This window comes from Lytechinus pictus, chromosome 16 (genome assembly GCF_037042905.1).
Source record: "Lytechinus pictus isolate F3 Inbred chromosome 16, Lp3.0, whole genome shotgun sequence".
Taxonomy (NCBI): Eukaryota; Metazoa; Echinodermata; class Echinoidea; order Temnopleuroida; family Toxopneustidae; genus Lytechinus; species Lytechinus pictus.
In genome coordinates this window covers 22,995,647-23,013,808 of record NC_087260.1, presented here as the reverse complement: position 1 = coordinate 23,013,808, position 18,162 = coordinate 22,995,647, and the positions used below count along the sequence as shown (strand labels likewise).

The following is an 18,162-nucleotide window of genomic DNA, read 5'->3' as shown; positions in this document are numbered from 1 at the left end:
AGTAATACTACAGATGCTGAAAATTATAAGTCATAGCTCAACTGACCATTATATGTACCTACAACATTCTCTTTCTTACTCCTGATATATAATTATTCTCCACACTCTATAAAAATGCACAATAATAAATTAAAATCAAGCCTTTATTTTAACTTTTCATAATTTATTCTCAACCAAGGAGTATCAGTCCCTTCTTTCTTTTACTTCTATGTCACACAATGTAATGACATAGGTAAAATATACAATCTCTTCAACCACTATGCAAACATGATCAACAATCCTAGTACATCTAGGCCCCGTCTTACAAAGAGTTTGATTCAATCAACCTCAGCTATATCTTAATCCATTAATGTCATCATTTTTTCCTACAGGAAATTTGCACAATGCCCTTTAAAATCAACAAAGAGAAGCACACTGAATTTTCAAGAAAACAAGCGAATGAATATATTTCATAGCTAAAATATATTTTGAATAAACATGCATTTTAGATGTTGATGGCTTTCCATAGTTGTGGTTGATTGGATCAATCGTAATTCTTTGTAAGACGGGGCCATGATTTCTCTCACACTTCTGGAATGATCAATCATACGGGCGTATTTAGGACTTGTGACTGATTTCTTGAGTTGTGTTTAAACTCGTTTTGCAACAGGTCAAGACTGGATGGGTTTACACATATGTATTTGGATTACCAACGGAATACCCTTCCAGACAAAACAAAGGGGGTTTGTGATCAGCCATAAAATTGATTTTGAATAAGTTATTTTGGTTTTTATTTCCAAGCCCAGGATCTCATAACACAAAGTTTAGTTGGGGTGCGAGAGGTCCCGGGTTCGACTCCCGGACAAGCCCCCATATGTCATAACAGGGGGGGAAGCTTAAGAAAATGCCCTTCCTGATATGACTATATCACGATTACTCCATCAGCAATATAAAAGAAAAAACGGAAATAGAGACAATAAATCATAAGATTACCTTGGATCTCCTTTTATTATGCAAAGCGCCCTCTTGTGCTAACAAAAATTGCTCATGTACATGACAGCAATAAATTGTTCACATTCTTGATTTTTACGATTGTACATTGTGGTCGAAGCGATCAACAGTAAAGGCATTCTTCTAAAGACGATTGCTCAACTTTGTATTATGGGCCCCAGGTCATAAATTTGAAAATTTCTCCAATAACTAAACAAAAACGGTTTGTCTCCTAGGTAACCCTGGTATCCCCAATTATAAACTAATTTCTAATGGCGATCACATATCGCTGGTTTAGATGGCGGTTTACGACAAATTGACCCCAAGGTTGGGTGAAATCAGACTGAGAGCCCTTTATCATAAGAGTTTGGCAAACTTCTTTTCAGTGGGTTACAACAAGGAATCTATTGCTATGTTAGCAAAGCACATTGAAAAAGATATGTGAAATGTTACCCACTGAAAGGCCTAACTAACCCTAACTTTAACAACCCCAATTCTTAACTTTCATGTACACATGTTCATTAGTTAGGGTTTTTTAAAAGAAATATTTGAGATGTGTGAATAATCTATACAAACAATGCCTGTTCCTTCCTTGATATTACACATGAGTTGAACAATCTAAACCATAACATTGTTTGCATTGCAGAATAACACGACTCTTTAAGAATCTATACATTCACATTAAATGTTCCTTCATAATATCAGTACACCCTGCAAAAATATTGTGCCATTGTGGCATCTTCAAATAAAAGGTTGAAAAAAACCCATCTGTATTGTAAGAAACTGTTTTCCTCCATTTGAGATAGTAATAGTGAAGAATAAAATAGAGCCGTTCTTTCATAGAAAGAGGTTCTCAAATTACATTTATAATTGAAACATACAGGTTTTATCATGAAAGTGGTAAGATGTGATGATGCTCTTCGCTGTACAAAATTGAAGCTTTGAGTGTACAGGTACATGTATTCATACATATTATGTAAAAGATATCAATTTTATGCATATTTCCATTTTATCACAGCCAATCTACATCAGTTCTGCATGCAGAAATGTTTTCTTTCCTAATGATATTAAAACCTTTATCAATCATTGTATACATTTATTTCTCATCTTTATCTCTTTATATTTCAACATCATTGTTTAAAAAAATAGATATTGCTTCATAACAACTTCATTTTGAAGACATAAAATACATTTGTAGACACTTCATATTGATTTAAAATCATAAAGCATATCTGCTTTCATAGGTTTTCACATAAGAAACAGTCAAACTGCAACATTATATGCCCGACAAGATATTTGAATGACAATTTCCTTAGGTTCAGAATGGCATGACAATTAATAAAGAATTTTGTCTTTTTCAATATAATCTTTTTCATTAAGCAATGATCACTTGATCAGTCCTCATATCTGTCCCAAAATGAATGTTTTAAGTTCTTATAAAGTTCTTGCTTCTTGTAAGTTTTAGACGATTGCTTGTAAGACCGGGTGGTATCTTTTAACGGATCATTCAAATCTTTGGAAGCACAGAGATAATTACAAAACGTCATACACTTTAAATGAAAACACAAGTCAATGCCATTATTACAACATATGATCAAGGCTACCACTTTCTGCTTCACATTATTAAAAACAAACTTTCAAAAGAAATGAATTTCAGATTTCAGTTCAAAGGTCAAAGTTCATCATCGTCGGTGCTCTTCTTTGATTTTGTTGGGGGTTGTTTCCTTTTCTTGCCTTGTTTTGGAGCAGTTTTTCTTCTCTTTGTCTTGAGAATATTGTAATGTCTGAAGTATGTGTAACGTCGGGTACAGAGAGGAACGTAGAACGACCGACACCATTTGTAAGATCTATTTCACAAGAGAAAAGGAGAAATTTATAGAAATTTAGATCACAGTGCAATTAGAATAGTCAAACTGTTTAGAACAAATGGATTAGTGCTGCATCGTACATGTAACAAGAGCACTTTGTTACTACATTTTTTTAATTACCTGATAACATTTTTACATTTTTCATTAATTTGAAAAGTATTAATGCTAACATGACAACTTTCGTTCGTAATAATACATATATCAGTCCATTAATTTGTACTCTCAATCTTCATAACAGCAAAATAGCATGGACACTGATCACTGATTAATACTTTTCAAAAATGATTTCATCATGAAAATAGTATTCTATCATATCAATTTTTCATTGAGATAACTTAATTATGTTTTAATGACCCATTTCAAATTAGTGATTCATCAACAATTTGTCACTGATCAAAACTGTTATTCAGTTTAAATCAAAGAAAAATGGTGACCTGATAATTCTGCATGAACGCAAGAAAAAATAGAAAATATAACAAAAAAGTTGAGAGAAGAAAAGAGAAGAAAACAAATGCTATCTGCTCTAAATAAACAATCTCTATATGCTACAATTAGGGAACATGTTGGAAAAAGTTGGCTCCAGCTACATGTACACCTCCACAAACTATTTTTAACTTCTGGTCAAACCATTCAGATGAGAATGAATGATGAACTTACATAGATGCATCCATGAATGCGTGGGATGCTACAATCTGCCACTCTTCTGTCCTATTGGCGTATCTAGGTTCTCTAGGAGTCTCATTTGGCATGTCAAGATCAACCAGGTAATGACATTTTGATATATCAACCTAACAAACAAAGAGACAGATAACATGATACATGTTCAGGTCATATTTTCAGTGGTTTAAAAAGAAATCTTAAATTGATTTCCTCTAGATACAATTGGATTATGAATTCAAAACTTGCAATTGACATTGAAATCAAATGTAAATAAGTTTAATGCCGCATTCCATTCGATCTTATTTCTGTTCCTTCCACAGGTCGCGACTCAGTCTGTTGGGTTCTTGGCTAGAATTTCTTACTTAAACACAAAAACAAACAAGGAATCCTGAATATTTATACAGTTTGTTAATTTCTGGTGGTTGCTTCATAAAGCTGTTTGAAAGTTAAGAGCAATTTTAGGAAGACTGGTGAACCTTTAAGCACTAAATAGTCACCAATGAACAGTTAATGGTGAATATCATTTACCACAAGAAAGGATCACTAGTTGTTCTTAAAGTCACTCTTTAACTTATGAACAGCTTTATGAAACGCACCCCCCCCCCCCCCTGTCCTAAAGTTCGACTTGGCATACATACACTACTTCAATCTGAAATTGCAACATTCATTGACAGTTTGTCAGGAAACAAACAAGCAAACCAAAACTCACATATCTTGAGGTTTCCTCTCTATTCATATCATTCATATGAGATGGTATGATAGATGTTGCCTCAGGGTCAGATTCATCATATGGCTTTGGGAGCTGACCTCTGAACTCTGATTCAATGAACTGTAACCTCCAACTGAAATATCAAGACAGAAAAAAGAAATCACTACAATTTGGTTGCTTTAAATCTTAAATCTGTCACTACCCTCAATGGCACAGTCTACATAATATTGCTATATTCGTCACCATCAATTGACAGATGCTTAGACTTACATGTATGTACTTGTCAGATAGATAAAGTTAAAAGAAAACTGAAACTGAAGATACAGCTATCATTATAATCAACACCATAAGTAGGGTCATCATCACCTTCATTATCATCATCATTATCACTATCACCACCATCATCATCACTATCACCATCATCAGCATCATCATCATCACCATCATCATCATCATTATCATCATCAACATCATCATCATCATCACCATCATCCTCACTGAAATAATTGCACTCAATCTCTAATCGCTTACTTGTCTGGTAGAAAGAAGCTACTTGGAAATCGATACCACTCCTTCCCGACACAAACATTGACTGATTTATCCGGTGGTAGGGTGTGGATATTGGGATTGCTAGCGATAGATTTCAACTCAGGATAGAGATCTAGAGGTGCATGGTAGGCTGGAAAATGAAAAAAAAAATGAATTTGAAGAAGATATAAAAATAGTGTGGTATGTTGCATGAAGCATTTTGTCAGTGAATTTCACTTACTACTTTGTTTGCAACCAATCAGCTGCAAGGATTTTAGTAGCTTATAACAAATAGTCAGTGAAAATCACTGTTTGTTTCATGAAATGCTCCCGTTGTAGCTTCTCAATGCCCATAATCAAGGGGCTTCTTATAACAGTAAATTGTGTTTCACATCAAAATAAATCCTATGGTCACTAATTGCAGGACCCTGCAATATAAATCTTAGCGATCAATCATAGGGCTGATTTCTACAATTGATTACATTGATCATTGTGTATGATCAATCGTAAAAATCAGTCCAATGATCAATCACTAATCTTCATGATACAGGGCCCTGATGGGCTACTGTACGTTATATGACACACCAGTAATTGATAAAGTATCAAATTCTGAAAACTTATACATTTGGAAACCAATTTGCCACTTGATACACAGTTAATACTGTTGCTGTGAGCATGATATATTAGTCATTGCTATTCCTATTTCATGAAAATATGAGACCTAATAATACATGGTACACTTTTGAGAACAACGAATGAACACTTATGACCAATTAATGATACAGGCAAAAGAAACCAGGAGGGTAATTGTGCTGTATTATTGTATAGTGCTACAGAGACTGCTGATAAGTCATGGTGGTAAATTGGGAAATTGAGATTGATATAATTGAAAGTAGGGTGATATTATTTTGTTACTTACCATAAAAGAGCAGTCCTGACCTCATTAAAGATAACGTACCAAAGAAAAAAGTGAATGCGATGGCTAGATGATTGGAAGAGTAGGTATAATGTTGAGGTATTTTAAACGTAAAGAGCCAATGATATAATTTCTGTAAAAGAAACAAAGAGAGAAGTGTAAGTAAGACAAGTGGAACGCCTCTGGCAGTCTCGCCTGCATTATGCAATTTAATATAGCAGCAGTGCTAACTTTGAAAACTACTATAAAATAATCATTCACAAAAACATCATTCATATAATGACATAATACCGCGTTCATTGACCATAAATGACATTTGAACGGAGACTTAAGACTGTCAACTACACCCATGTCCACATTTCATTCACTCTATCCATAAACTTTCAAAGTTATGATGGCACTTCAACAATTACCCCAACATGGCCTAAGTTTATTGACCTTAACTGACCTTTGACTTGGTTTTGTGACCTGAAACTCACAGGGGATGTTCAGCGATGCTTGATTACTCTTATATCCCAAGTTTTATGAACAAGATCCATAAACTTTCAGAGTTAGGATGGTAATTCAACAAATACCCCCAACACGGCCAAAGTTCATTGACCTTTAATGACCTTTGACCATAGTCATGTGACCTGAAACTCGTACAGGATGTTCAGTGATACTTGATTACTCTTATGTCCAAGTTTTATGAACTAGATCCATAAACTTTCAGAGTTAGGATGGTAATTTAACAAATACCCCCAACACGGCCAAAGTTCATTGACCTTAAATGACCATTGACCATGGTCATGTGACCTGAAACTCGCACAGGATATTCAGTGGTACTTGATTAACCTAATGTCCAAGTTTCATAAACTAGATCCATATATTTTCAAAGTTATGATGGTAATTCAACAAATACCCCCAACTTGGCCAAAGTTCATTGACCCTAAATGACCTTTGACCTTGGTCATGTGACCTGAAACTCAAGCAGGATGTTCACTAATACTTGATTAACCTTATGTCCAAGTTTCATGGACTAGATCCATATATTTTCAAAGTTATGATAGTAATTCAACAAATACCCCCAACTTGACCAAAGTTCATTGACCCTAAATGACCTTTGACCTTGGTCACGTGACCTGAAACTCGAAGTTCATTGACCCTAAATGACCTTTGACCTTGGTCACGTGACCTGAAACTCGAGCAGGATATCAACTAATACTTGATTAACCTTATGCCCAAGTTTCATGAACTAGGTCCATATACTTTCTAAGTTATGATGTCATTTCAAAAACTTAACCTTCGGTTAAGATTTTGAAAATAATTTTCCCAACATGGTCTAAGTTCATTGACCCTAAATGACCTTTGACCTTGGTCATGTGACCTGAAACTCAGGCAGGATGTTCAGTAATACTTGATTAACCTTATGTCCAAGTTTCATGATCTAGGTCCATATACTTTCTAAGTTATGATGTCATTTCAAAAACTTAACCTTAGGTTAAGATTTGATGTTGACGCCGCCGCCGTCGCCGTCGGAAAAGCGGCGCCTATAGTCTCGCTCTGCTATGCAGGCAAGACAAAAAAGGATCAATATATGTTTGGTTTTTTTTTTATTAATTCAATTTTCATTAATCACAGTTTCTCTTGTTATCACAATCTACTCTAATTTTTCACAAAAAAAATATATATATAAACTTGAAAATTCAAAGATTAACCATTATTAATGCAATTGTTTTTCCATTTCTTCAGAATAATTCATTCTTTCAAGGTTCATAATTGCAAGAGGATTGTGAAAGATAAAAATAAGAAATGTAAGATTTCTTTTCAGGTCAATATCTTTACTAAACATGTTTTGCTTATTTCATATCAACTACCAATTTATAATGAATCCATTCATTATGATGAAATTTATAGTGATATGGGGGTTATCTCTCTCTTTTCATTCATACATTCATTCATTCATTCATTCACTCATTCATTCATTCATTCATTCATTCACTCACTCATTCATCCATCCATTCATTCATTCATTCATTCATTCATTCATTCATTCATTCATTCATTCACTCACTCATTCATCCATTCATTCACTCACTCATTCATCCATTCAATCATTCATTCATTCATTCATTCATTCATTCATTCATTCATTCATTCATTCATTCATTCATTCATTCATTCATTCATTCATTCATCCATTCATTCATTCATTCATTCATTCATTCACTCACTCACTCATTCATCCATTCATTCATTCATTCACTCACTCACTCACTCACTCATTCATCCATCCATCCATCCATCCATTCATTCATTCATTCATTCATTCATTCATTCATTCATTCATTCATTCATTCATCCATTCACTCATTCATTCATTCATTCACTCACTCATTCATCCATTCATTCATTCATCCATTCATCATTCATTCATTCATTCATTCATCCATTCATTCATTCACTCACTCATTCATCCATTCATTCACTCACTCATTCATTCACTCACTCATTCATTCATCCATTCATTCATTAATTCATTCATTCATTCACTCACTCATTCATCCATTCATTCACTCACTCATTCATTCATTCATCCATTCATTCATTCATTCATTCATTCATTCATTCATTCATTCACTCATTCATTCATTCATTCATTCATTCATTCACTCACTCATTCATCCATTCATTCATTCATTCATTCATTCATTCATTCATTCATTCATTCATTCATTCATTCACTCACTCACTCACTCATTCATCCATTCATTCATTCATTCACTCATCCATTCATTCATTCATTCATTCATTCATTCATTCACTCATTCATTAAAAATTAGTATCATAACAGTATACAGTTAATGTATCTCTAATTAAAAACATTAAGGTTGATACAGACCTGTAAAGCCGATATTGCCACACCCCCTCCGAGGCAAATTAGAGGGTATACAGGAAAGAGAAAACGCTCCTCCTGAAAAGAAGACGAAAGGGATAAAATGCATTCTTCGGCTTAATAATTAAAAAAAAACTGTAGTAGTGAGAACTACTACAATCGCATGTACCATAAAACTTTACTAAGATCCCCCAATGTTCTAGTACTTCTTGCAAGAAATTGTTTTTTTCCTTGTCTGCCAGGTGTCCCATCCCCAACGCTGCCATTCAGTCTGTCAGGTAAATTAATCATTCACATTTACAGCGGCAGATACACTTGCAATGGACTCTTATATCATAAGTAGTTCATTGGTATATAACAAATTAAACAAAATATTTCATGTCAACCTAAAAATATCTGCAAACTAGAAATGTATTATCATTATTATTACTATTATGACAGTACCATGAAAAAGCAGGACCCAAGCTGGGCTACTGAGAATGAGTGACTTACCTTGTGTGGTCTAGTGAAGAATATAATACACCATATATAGAAGGATGCTAGTGTTAGATAAATAGGAATGGCTTTCTTGTTCCCTACAACACTACTGTTGGATATCCAATTCACAAACATCTGCAAAGGTAAAGAGATAAACAGAAAATATGGTCATAAAACCATGAATTTACTTAGTTTGATTGTTTATAAATTAAGTGTAAATTTACGTCAGACGTTGTCAAGTAAGCAACTCGGTGCCAGTTTATTTAATCCATCACTAGTATAATATTTTGAATAACCTAAGCACAAGGGAGTGAAACATTTCTAACTATTAAAGGCACATTACCATATTAAGACTCAATTGTATTTCAGAAGATAAAAAATTTAACCAGCTGGAGCTTTTAGAATAGATTAATGATTAGTGCATTTATTACAAAAGATCAGATAATACTGTATAAGTTTTATTTTATTCTCAACTGAAACGCAAGTGTTTCAAACTTACAGCAAGTGGAAGAGCTATGAGAGCAAGAGGAAAGATGACATTGAAATTCAGGAATCCATTCAGAAAATAAAATGACCAAGGTTCCACACCTATCAGATAAAAAAAAAGAAGATGAAAGCAAATAATCTTAACTTGTTAATTATAAATATGAATTCAACCAACAGAAGTCCTACAATTCTACAATGTTCTGTTCAAACAAATGTTTATATGACATTATAAAAACAACTACTTGGCCCTGTTGCATAAAAGTTACTATTACGGTAACTTTGCCATCCAATGGTAACTTCACTACCATGGTAACGCTGATCACCAACCAATCAAAATCAAGGATTCCATACAGGTTACCACTGGATGGCAACGTTACCATATTGGTAACTTTTAAACAACGGGGCCCAGCTCTGGCAATTTGCTGTACTAAATAATAGCACATTCATATAAGAAACAGTCATAACATGTCACTGAAAAATGAATTCAACAGAGGTCCTGTAATCCTACAAAAAAATCAACCACACCATTGCCTTTGTAAATAGAATACTACTCACCATATATATCTGGACCATGTTGACTAAAAACATTGTATGTAACAATATTGAGTGGTGCAATGACCAATTTTCCATATATGAATGTGTCAATTATGATCTGTGGTATCTGTTAAAAAAAAAGAAAATGACATAATTCAAAATTCTTAGAGATTGGATGAATTTGTGAAATGACCTTGTAAACTTTTCAGAAAGTCTGTCAGGAAACTGACTACTTGCTACAAATGTATGTAAATCTGCATAGATCCTAATTATGTTTGTATGGCTTTGAGGTTTCAAAACCTAAAGACAGTAACCTCCTATAGAGGCCTGGCAAAAATAGTTGATACTTTAACATGATTGTGCAACCATTTCATAGTTATAATTTTTAATTCTTATTTTGAAATTTTTGCAATTAAACAGATTAACCTATTCATCAACTGATAAGTTGATTAATTTGTAGGTGTACGCGTATAGAGATGTGAGACTACTTCCGGAAACATATATGGTATCACACTCGAAGCCAGTCAATATTATATATAAATATGTTAACTTACCAAAATGGCAACAACAGCTATCACACACCACTGAAAGAAGTATACTATATCTTGTCTCCTTAGGAGTATATCAGCTGCTATAGGTATTCTGAATCATAGGGAAATTCATAGTAAGAAAAAAAAATACATATGGTATTGAAGGCTTTTACTTAAGTTTGCTTCATGTTATTTGCAAAGAATAACACTGTACAAAGGCCTACTGTACTGGAAAGGGTTGTCCTTCAATTTCCCTCACATTCAAAATATGACATATAACAATAGAAATGTTGATAGGAATGAACACTAGAGTGTAGTCCCATACATTCATTTCTATGTACAGTGTATATGACTCTCAGCAGTATTTTTTAACTTCCTTACCATTTTAATGATTTAAACATTTTACAGTACACACTATTAAATTCTTTGGTGCATTCGTATCAATAATCTCCATTGCTTTGGAAATTTTTATCTGCTAATGTGCTATGCAATTCAACTATTAGTATTAATCTATTTCCATAAAACATCAAGGAATCAAACATCCAAATTCAATTAAATAGTTGATATATGTATTCATTGTACACATTCCCTCCTCCATTTTTGCTGTATGATCTCATAGTTCTAATTTTCAACAAATGTTTGTAAAGAATATGTTCCTTGTGTAACAATAAACTCAAAATACAAGTGGGGGCGTCGTGTTCTAGTGATTAAAATTCTTGTTTTTCAAAGAATGTGGGTTCAATTCCAAGTCCAAATGTTTTCCTTCAGCAAGAAATTTATCCACATTGTGCTGCACTCAACCCAGGTGAGGTAAATGGGTACCGGCAGGAAGTAATTCCTCAAAAAGCTGTGCGCACCGGAATCGGTAGACTCGCTTAGCTGGGGTAATATAGGAGCGCCTTGAGCACCTAGCAAGGTGGATACGTGCGCTATACAAATCCTATATTATTTATTTATTTATTGTAATGATCTTAGACATTTTAGAAAGATTATGTCTACGTTGATATGTCCCATTGACACAGCACATAAGAATGTCAAGGAGATTTAATGCATACATGTATGTAAACAAGCCTTGAGACTCATAGATGATGTACTTACCCAATGGCAACTGCAAATGGCCAACTGATGAATGCACTCATAGCTGTTGCAAGAACGGCAACCTGGAGTTTGAAAAATTAAATAACATATAAAATACTCATGAAAAATTAATACAAATCCAATTCAATGGATCAATCTACACAAATTACAAGAGCAATTTTTTTTTCAGTCACATGCAGAATTATTCAATATCCCTCCCATTTTGGACATTCTGGTGAAATGAGTAATACTACTAAATCATTAAAATTATCAAAATTAAATACCAAAATAAACATAAAGAACCATAATCTATTGTAAATCCAGAATTTCAACTTTCATAAAAACTAGAATATCTTATCCATCACATCCTATTATTAGCATCCAGTATACTAATAGTTAAGTTGTTTTGATTACTTACAGGTATATTGTTTGTATACCATCCTCCCATTGATACCATTGTCATGTACATGGAAAAACTGCTCGGTAAGAATGCTGAAACAAAAGGGAAAATACATCCAAGGTTATATAAATATAATTTCCTACTGTTATAAGATTATATGATTGAAATTAATGAATTATTTTCACATTTTGCATTATTGTCTTTAAACTCTTTATCCATGAAGAAGTGAGAGGCCTGAAAATTGATCAAGATAATATATTCAAATTGGAAAAATGAACTAATGGCTCAGTTTTGCTCATTGACTTTTACTAGATATTTTTTCTTATGGTTTTGAGATGGGGATGGTTTATCAAATAACATGGATCCACATCAATATCTTATAAAGCATATCATACACATTATTTTGCTCAGGCTTTAGAGTAATTACCAACACCTGCTACCTTTGAAACCATCCACATCTAGTAAGTGTAAATCTTACTACTGCCTTCGAAGGTGTGTATAATTTCTATGCTATCATTAAATGTAAAAAGTTTTGTTTTTTTTACCTGCGCTTGAGATGAACATTCCTGAGCTGAGAATCATGAAAGCCAACGTCAATCTTCCAACGCTGCCACCAAAGTTTTTGCACACACCCCTTCCAAACAAAAACAAAAAAAGAGGAAAAAGTTCAAGAACAAGGAACTAGACCCATTATATCAATGGTAATAAATATCAAGTATTCACAACACTTTCTTAACCAAATGATATGATTCTGTCAGACGTGAAGAACTTGAACAAATCATAAATTTCTGATGGTATAACATCTAGTGTAATTATACTTCTGTGTATGTAAGTCTCCCCAATTTATTTGTTTTTATATATTCTAAAAATTCAAAGATTTATTAAGCTAGTCTTAAGTATGCATATTGACTACATGTATGTTATGGCCTAACAAATAAACTTTCCTCTTACCTATAAAAATAGAATTCAGAGAGAGCACATATCATGCCAAGAAGACATCTTATAAAATAGAAGACAAGGATCTGTGGAATAACAAAAAAGAAATAAAACCATTTCTGTTTATATCATAACAATCAGTGCAGTATTCAGGCATCATTCTCTTTTCTCACATTATATCTAAGCATTGCTAACAAAAAATGTACATGATTTGTCCAGAAAAAAAAATGAATTGTTGGGGTGAAAAGTTATACAATTAATTTCAATTAATAAGAGCATTGAAAAAGACATTCTATACAATTTAGATACATTTACAAATGAAAATAAAGAATCCCCAAAATGACAATCTATTTTCTGATGATGATGATGATGATGAAAATCCATATTTCATTGTTCGAAATAGACTTAAAACCACATTTCAAAAGCATTATGGGATAATAATACAAACCTTATTTGAGTCAAGGATCCAAGAGTAGAGCTTCCCTGGAAGTACATGGAGGAATAGGTACGCATAGGATCGTATTGCATACAATGGAGAGTACTCCCATGTCTGGAAACCACGCCCATATATCAGAAAGTGGGTCTGTTGAGATACATGATACAAATTACACAATCGTTTGTTTACATTTAGTGATACATTGCGTGGCCTCTATTCAAAAATAAAGAGAATCAAACACACCTGTGATGATGGGAGAGAAGTAGACTATATGTATGAAAAATCAAGGAATTGATAATGCATATAAATAGCAATGATTCCATTGGTTTATTAAGAATATCAGTTTATTACGAGTATCATCAAAAGGTTGTGTATTAAGTGCTCTTGTACACTTGATTTATCTAAACAACTATTTCAACTGAAGTATAAACAAATCGAGTCTTCCAAAGGGGGAATATCAACAATTTGGGACGTCCACAATTTCAGACAACTGATAATGAATTACAGTATATACAGCATATCACTAAGAGAAGATCAAAATTATAACATTATCAAAAATACATTTTAGATGGCAACTAGCACGGATATAGGCTACAGCTTATGAGAGCTCTAGTTAAAAAGTCAGATGGGCACAAGTGTTTGAACTCACTGGTTCCCAGTAGTTGTACGTCTCATCACAGTCTGAGATGTTACTGAGTAGAGCCGCACAGAATCTAGCAGCCATGAGTAGCTTGAGGGCTGCTCCAGACGATGGTGTCCAGCATTGCAGGTTTGGTGGCAGCCTCTTAGGGGCATTCTCCCCTCCCTCAACTGTATCAGGAGGTCTAGAACCAAGAGAATGAAATCAATTTGTTTCTTGGAAATTTTGTACATTGAACACATGGTACTTCTATTCTTATGCGGACAGCATGAAACTCATGCTTGCAATTACAATATATGAAATAAAGAATATAAACAAAATAAAAATTACAGGATGCTCTATTTCTTTTAAAAGTATATTAATTTCAAGCATTTTGCTTTGGGAGACAGGAAAACTTGAATACTCCACCCTGTTCACTCACTCAGATTTTCTTTATGAATTCAGATAACCATCCACCAAATTTTTCCAGGCATCCTTCTTTTGAATTGTGTTGCTCACTGATGTCTGTGTGAATTATGCATAATAAGAAAAAGATTCTACACCAGGTGCGAGAACAGACTAGCACTTGATAACAACAGCATATCTTCTGTGCCACTGGCATTGAAATTAGACCCAAGAAATAGTAATGTATTGGATCTACATGCAACTAGAAGTCTATCAAAAAATCAATGAAAACAAGAAACTTGACTAAATGTTCACAGCCAAATCGTGGTTTCGGGAACCCCTCGTTGATTTGTATGTGCACACTTGTGTACAAAGTGAATGGAGGTGAAAATAACTCATTCAATAAACAAGGTTATGGTAGGCTTTTTCTCTGTTACTACTACTCTCTGTGTGGTGAAATAAGGTTGGCAATGTTTGGCTTATTTTCTCTTATTCTTGAGGACAAATGCTTGTTTGTTTTTTTACACTGTCAGTTTCCATTACAACTATCCATCATATAACTTGACTCTAGAGTAAATTGAATTCTTTATTATTTTTCTAAATTAAAAATAGGATTGTTGTATGACAATTTTCTTGCAATTTTACTTTCCATCAATTGGGCCTACACAAAAATATGCCAAAATTTTCAAAAATTCAAGTTTTTGTCTTTTGAGCGCTCTGGTGAATACAACAAATTACTACTAATGAAAAATAATTGCAACTGTGACCCTAGACCAAAAGCTTTGGTTTCTGTTAAATTGGTTGTTCCGCTGAACTCCGTTGGCTCCACTCACCAAATACAGAGACCGAAGTTCTAACTCGATCTGTACAGGGACTCTATGGTCATATGTTTATGTATTAAGTTCGGATACACCAGGGAAGTGGAGTTGCGTGACAGCTGAAGTAAGTCACTGTTTTGTGTCCTTTTAAGTTTACTTTTTGCAGTTTTGGTGCATTTCAGGCCAAAACTGAATAATAACCTTTATTTTGGTCCAGTTCTTATGCACCTGCCGGTCCCCGGTACTACAATACTGCAAGAATCTTCAGGATTGAAGGAGGCAGTCAGTGTAGCTTGAAACCTTGAAACCTTATTATATATTTTTATGAAATAAGGACAAAAATCGATGAGCCCCGTCGGGGTGAATTTTGCATTGTTAACCCCCTAATGGTGGCTGCACAACCGCGAACCGTCTGTGTAAGAGGAGATAAAAAAAAATGTTAAAAAACTCCTTGAAACAGACGGCTGCCAGCTGTCTACTGTGACCCCTGTGTGGAATTGAAAAAGGAGTATTTTTGGTTACATTTTCAGTGATATTTCAACTAATTTTAAAATGTGTGTTGTATACTGCATAGATCTAAATGTAGATTCCCCAAAGGCAGGGTGGTTGCAGTGAACAGGTGGTGGAAATATAGGGAACCGTGCGTGTGACTGAAGAATAAACTAAGCGCTGCTAGCTGCTGTACGAAGACGAAGTGAACGTTGGTTCCCAAATTTCACGATTTGCTAATCAATGCTAGTCTTCACTGTCTTGTGGATTTAATAGTGGAAATGGGCATATCAACAAGTTTGGCCTGAAATCTGCCAATCGTATTTGCGAGTAATAAAGTTAATAAAGCATCGCTCTCATCTCGGTTTCTAAACGAAAAGCTTCAGTCTCTGTATTTTGGTTGTTCCGCTGAACTACGTTGGCTCCACTCACCAATACATAGACTGAAGAGCTTGGAGGCCCGTACGTACAGCCAACGTATAAGTGAACTAACGTTTTATAGGTCGCGATTTAAAACTGTTTTTAAGCGAAATTTACAGTTTCATGGTTTCCATTATCAGGGAAATATAAATAACTTAAGTAATTACGTACCTTGGACCGAGTTATTGAAAAAAATCCTCTGGATGATTGAAAAATCTTTCATCTAAAACATTTTCACCTGAGCTGATGGTTTTTCTTGCAAGTTGCCATCTTGAATGACGTCATTATCGTTATTAACTTTTTAATGTCTCGATATATCGAATGTCGTCTGCTACCTGTGATCGTAGCGGTTTAGCTCGCATGTGGAGCAGATCGTATAATATCGAAAGCAATATCGATATCACATTCGTAAATTGTTGATGCCCTCTCCGTTCGTTAGTAAATATTTCATATTTTGGCAGTAGAGGCGCACGGCCAATATGGGAGACTCTCTCCAATAGGGGAGACAATCTCCCACATTGGAAACTTGCTTTGCAAAAGGACAAAAGAAACAACACCAACAAAAGCATGATTTTTTTCCACCCAAAATTTTGTCTCACTGAGGTCAGAAGCCCATTTGTTTTGTGTGTGATTGACAACAAAAATCCTTATCAAAACAAAGGTAGACGGTGAATTTTTAAAGTAGACGGTGAAAAGGGGTAATTTTTCATGAGGAATCTGCTTATCACATTTTTATTTGCCGCCAAGGTAATCCTTTTGCAGCAAATGTAAACAAAGGAAATTGGTCTCCAAAACTGGAAAATGTCTCTGAAATTGGATACCCAAATTCTTTACAAAAGTCTCTGATATTGGAGATAATCTCCCACATTGGAGACAGTCTCCAATATTGGCCGTGCGCCTCTACTGTTTGGGGGTGATTCTCGAGACCAAGTCAAGAAAACGTCATTAGTAAAGTACCATTTTCATACCTTTTGATCCATTTTTTGTACTATATGTAGTTATTTGTTATATATTCAAGACAGTACCAGTACTAGTAACTCCTTTTTAAGTTTTTCTAAATCCTTAACTTTAGTCTTTTGACTTTAAGTCTTTAGACTGTAAATTCGATTTAAAAAAGAATGTTGAAGTCTGGAGTTAGTCGGCGAATGGGAGGAAGTGATAACACATGCAAGCTCACATTAACGAACTACCGTCGCTGAATGGGGATTATAGTGAAATGTCAGAAATTGTTAAGGAAATCCCCAGAAACGACGGTTATTCCTGTCTACTCGGTTTCGTGCTGTAACCCGTCAGCTCAGCGGATATCTCTGCCGAGCTGACGCCGGAGTTCCGGGGAGCACCTGGATCACAACACTGGCATTTCCCCCATCGCTCACACCTCATTACAGATTTCTCGATATCTATTTACTTCATGCATATCTTTAAAAGAAATCAACGTTACCTTGATCTTTCTTCTTTTCTCGGGGCATTCCTGATCCTCGTAGACTTCATCGTTCACGAAATACCGAGAAAAATTAGTATTTTTACACGTTGTCTGTGCTAGGAAATTCACGAGTTGCAACACTATCAGTAATGAGACATAGAGGGCTAGCTTTTTATAGGGGTGGCTTGACCCCACTGAACTAGAAATACGTATTTCTAGTTCAGTGCTTGACCCTTGTTTCCGCCCCCCCCCCCAAAAAAAAAAAAATATATATATATATATATATATATATATATATATATATATATATATATATATATTTATATGTATTTTTATCTTGAACATGTGAAAACTTCTTCAATGGTCTGCATAAATCAGTTTGACAGTTATGTGCCGAAAAAAATATTTTAAAAATCATTATTAAATGTATGAAGAGTTTATAATTCTAAGAAAAAAAAAAACCTTTACGTTTATAATTGACTCAAATCATATTCGTTTAGGGAAAATTAAATTGTCATATAGAAATGTTTAAACACGATATCTGAACTTTTACCTGGAAATTTATCAAAAATCGAACGAGTAATCTT

At 34.2% G+C, this 18,162-nt stretch overlaps 1 protein-coding gene across 1 annotated transcript; it reads right to left on the bottom strand.

Annotated features, from left to right (window-relative positions):
- Positions 1–959: 959 nt before the first annotated feature.
- Positions 960–17,767, bottom strand: LOC129279366 (alpha-1,2-mannosyltransferase ALG9-like). Its single transcript, XM_064110826.1, has 17 exons — positions 17,594–17,767; positions 14,051–14,225; positions 13,414–13,548; positions 12,981–13,051; positions 12,575–12,663; positions 12,048–12,121; positions 11,651–11,712; positions 10,577–10,664; positions 10,044–10,149; positions 9,502–9,590; positions 9,018–9,137; positions 8,532–8,603; positions 5,654–5,783; positions 4,738–4,885; positions 4,207–4,339; positions 3,495–3,625; positions 960–2,816 (listed from the first exon to the last, which is right to left on the bottom strand). The coding sequence occupies exons 1-17, from the start codon at positions 17,641–17,643 to the stop codon at positions 2,642–2,644; spliced, it is 1,848 nt and encodes a 615-aa protein (XP_063966896.1). The 5' UTR covers positions 17,644–17,767; the 3' UTR covers positions 960–2,641.
- Positions 17,768–18,162: the final 395 nt, after the last annotated feature.